Below are 2,478 nucleotides of genomic sequence, written 5' to 3' on the forward strand. Positions count from 1 at the left end.
TTTTATCAGGACACAACAATAAGAAGAGACAGCTTTATAATATAACTTTTATTTCTTTGACTTTCACAATAAAAGACTTGACGGAATTCAAACATGACAGAATTCTTTATAAATCATCTCAAAGTCTCACTTTTTATGATCAAATATTGACAGCGCTTATTCATGAGTGTATTTGTGAGGACATGCACAGATGCATGCATATGCATACAGTATATGCATGCATGTTTCTTAATGTTTCTGCATGTACTTATGTGAGTGCAATAGAGGGATTTTTTTATTCATTTAGTGCAAGCCCTGTCTCCTCTGTGCAGCATCGATGCCCGTTTTAAACGCAGTATTTCCAGAAACACTCAGAATTCCCGGCTCTCTTCCTGAACTGCTTCCGGATGCCGAGCACGTGGCTGAAAGGATTTAGGAGGCTTTGTTTCTCCATAAGGACCTGAAAGAGAGGATGAAGTATCAGCGATAAACACTTTACGTACAGTATGTAGGTTATACTTTTCTTTGTTGTTTTAGAGGTAACACTTGTAGACAGCTCACCTCTCTTTTCATCCCCCGAGGAAGCAGGCCTGTTGTTCTGGCACCTGAGAGGAAGTTAAACGTTAGATTATAGTACTGCAACTAATCCAGCCATGTTTCAGCGCGTGGAGATCTTTCTGGCTGGGTGAGTAAAGGAAGTAATCACTGATGAAAATGTCAGGTTGCCATTTGCACCTCCATCAACAACTACAAACAACCTGCTCTTTAAAATCTCCTGCTCCTCACAACGCACAAATACGGTTACACAAGTAAAACTTCACATTTGTTCTTCAGAAGAAAAAGTGGGCGTGTCTCACCGTCTCTGTTGATCTCCCCAGAAATCAGAGAGGGATATCTGAGACCTGCAGCGTCCTGCAGAGGGAAGCTCTGCTCAGAGAGAGACAGATCATCCGCGCTGACTCCCCGCTCCTCCACTGATACTGACAATAAACCACACAAAGCTGGTCGTTTGCAGGTAAAGATTCACGCTTTGTACAGCATAGCTCGACTTTTTCATGATATATTCTACAGCAATTAATAAAAGCTGAGTGTGTTCTCAGACTGCAGAGAAATCCTGCATTAATGCTCCTTGATGTGAGAACTTTGGCAGAACAATCAGTGTTCAACATTGCGGCTCCAAAGCAATTACATCAAGGAATTGCCTGCCATTAATCTTCACAAATGAGCTTTTATTACTAAAAGCTAATCAGGGGACTGAATTAGCTAAAATTGAGATGTTATTTTCCACTCACCAGGTCCTGGATAGGGCATCTCAGCTGACTCTGTGATGGGGTGGGCGAGCACGGGACCGGAGGCCACGAGCAGGAAGGCCCAGGACAGGAGATGGTTGCACTTCATCACGACAGGACGCTGCTGTTGGACGTGGTTCTGATCCGTCGGAGCTCCTCAGGTGGAAAGAAGACTTGTACATACTCTGTTGGTCTCAACTGGGTTATATAGTTCCAGTAGTAGCCTGTCCCGCCCCAAAGCGGACACACACACATGCTTTTGCTGGCCACAACAGCCATCAGCAATATCCCCGGTCCCATCCCTGCTAGCCGTGATAAATCAACAGGATGTCACAGGTGAATTATAGGATCAATAAAATAGACAAGAGCCGTGGCCCACGCTTCAAGGGCACAGTCATGTTTTAGCAGCTCTTCTGCTTGATTGACTGTTTTACTGACTTTGTAAATGGGATGGAAGCAGTTGTTTCAGATGTCACTCTCTGCAGCATCTCACAGGGGAGCAGGTGGAGAAACTGGGCAGCCAAATGACTAATGTTTTTATGCCGCCCGTTCATTAAACTCTCGCGCCATTTGAATCCTCTTGACTCAAAGCCCACAGAAAAAACCGTAACACAATTGCAGCTGCATACAAAGCAGAGAGAATTCCTAATAAAACGGCATAATTACCGGCACAGAGCTTCAGTGGAAATGCTAAAATGTTCAGGGCCTTGCAGCCTATAAGCCACTTGACATTTTAAATCAATTTAAGACAGCAGAGAGAGAGAGTTTTCCACGGGTCGCTGAATCAGATTGATTCATGCACATTATTTAGAGGCCTTGTTCTGGTTAAATGTTACATTTGTGCTTTCACTTCCTCTTAGTCATGCTATAAAACTCAACTTTATTGGTACGTCCAGCAGAGATGGGCGCACTCAGGGGAGCTTTCCTGTGTCGGGGACAGGTGGAAATAAGCTAGTTACAAAGTCATATTTTGCACATCTGTATGTAGATTGTATATTTATAAGATGTGTGACGTCGGTTTTCAGCCCCTTGTATGATAATGAGGGTTGGCCAAGCGTCAGTGACATTTAATTTTACGAGCAGAAGGCCAGACGCTCCATTAGGTGTTGCCGTTTATCATAGAAAGCTATTAAGATTTATATTCTGTATTAGTCAAGGTCCCGCTGCAGATCCCCATTCCAGCCTCTAAAATAAAGGTTTTCTCGCCCCT

The 2,478-nt window shown here is 43.7% G+C and overlaps 1 protein-coding gene across 1 annotated transcript; it reads right to left on the reverse strand.

Annotated features, from left to right (window-relative positions):
- Positions 1–325: 325 nt before the first annotated feature.
- On the reverse strand, positions 326–1,377 carry LOC138590263 (urotensin-2-like). The gene is made up of 4 exons (XM_069660877.1): positions 1,272–1,377; positions 837–959; positions 541–584; positions 326–439 (listed from the first exon to the last, which is right to left on the reverse strand). The coding sequence occupies exons 1-4, from the start codon at positions 1,375–1,377 to the stop codon at positions 326–328; spliced, it is 387 nt and encodes a 128-aa protein (XP_069516978.1).
- Positions 1,378–2,478: the final 1,101 nt, after the last annotated feature.

Source organism: Semicossyphus pulcher, unplaced genomic scaffold, assembly GCF_022749685.1.
Source record: "Semicossyphus pulcher isolate SPU_LCO1_2020_fin unplaced genomic scaffold, fSemPul1.0.p SCAF_13, whole genome shotgun sequence".
Taxonomy (NCBI): Eukaryota; Metazoa; Chordata; class Actinopteri; order Labriformes; family Labridae; genus Semicossyphus; species Semicossyphus pulcher.

What these genes read in the sequence shown, in the direction of transcription:
- LOC138590263 (XM_069660877.1), bottom strand. Translation starts at nt 1,377, where the DNA reads ATGAAGTGCAACCATCTCCTGTCCTGGGCCTTCCTGCTCGTGGCCTCC. An exon ending in GATGCCCTATCCAGGACCTG is followed by an intron (nt 960 to 1,271) that starts GTGAGTGGAAAA and finishes GTTTATTGTCAG; the next exon opens with TATCAGTGGAGGAGCGGGGA. An exon ending in CTCGGGGGATGAAAAGAGAG is followed by an intron (nt 440 to 540) that starts GTGAGCTGTCTA and finishes CCTCTCTTTCAG; the next exon opens with GTCCTTATGGAGAAACAAAG.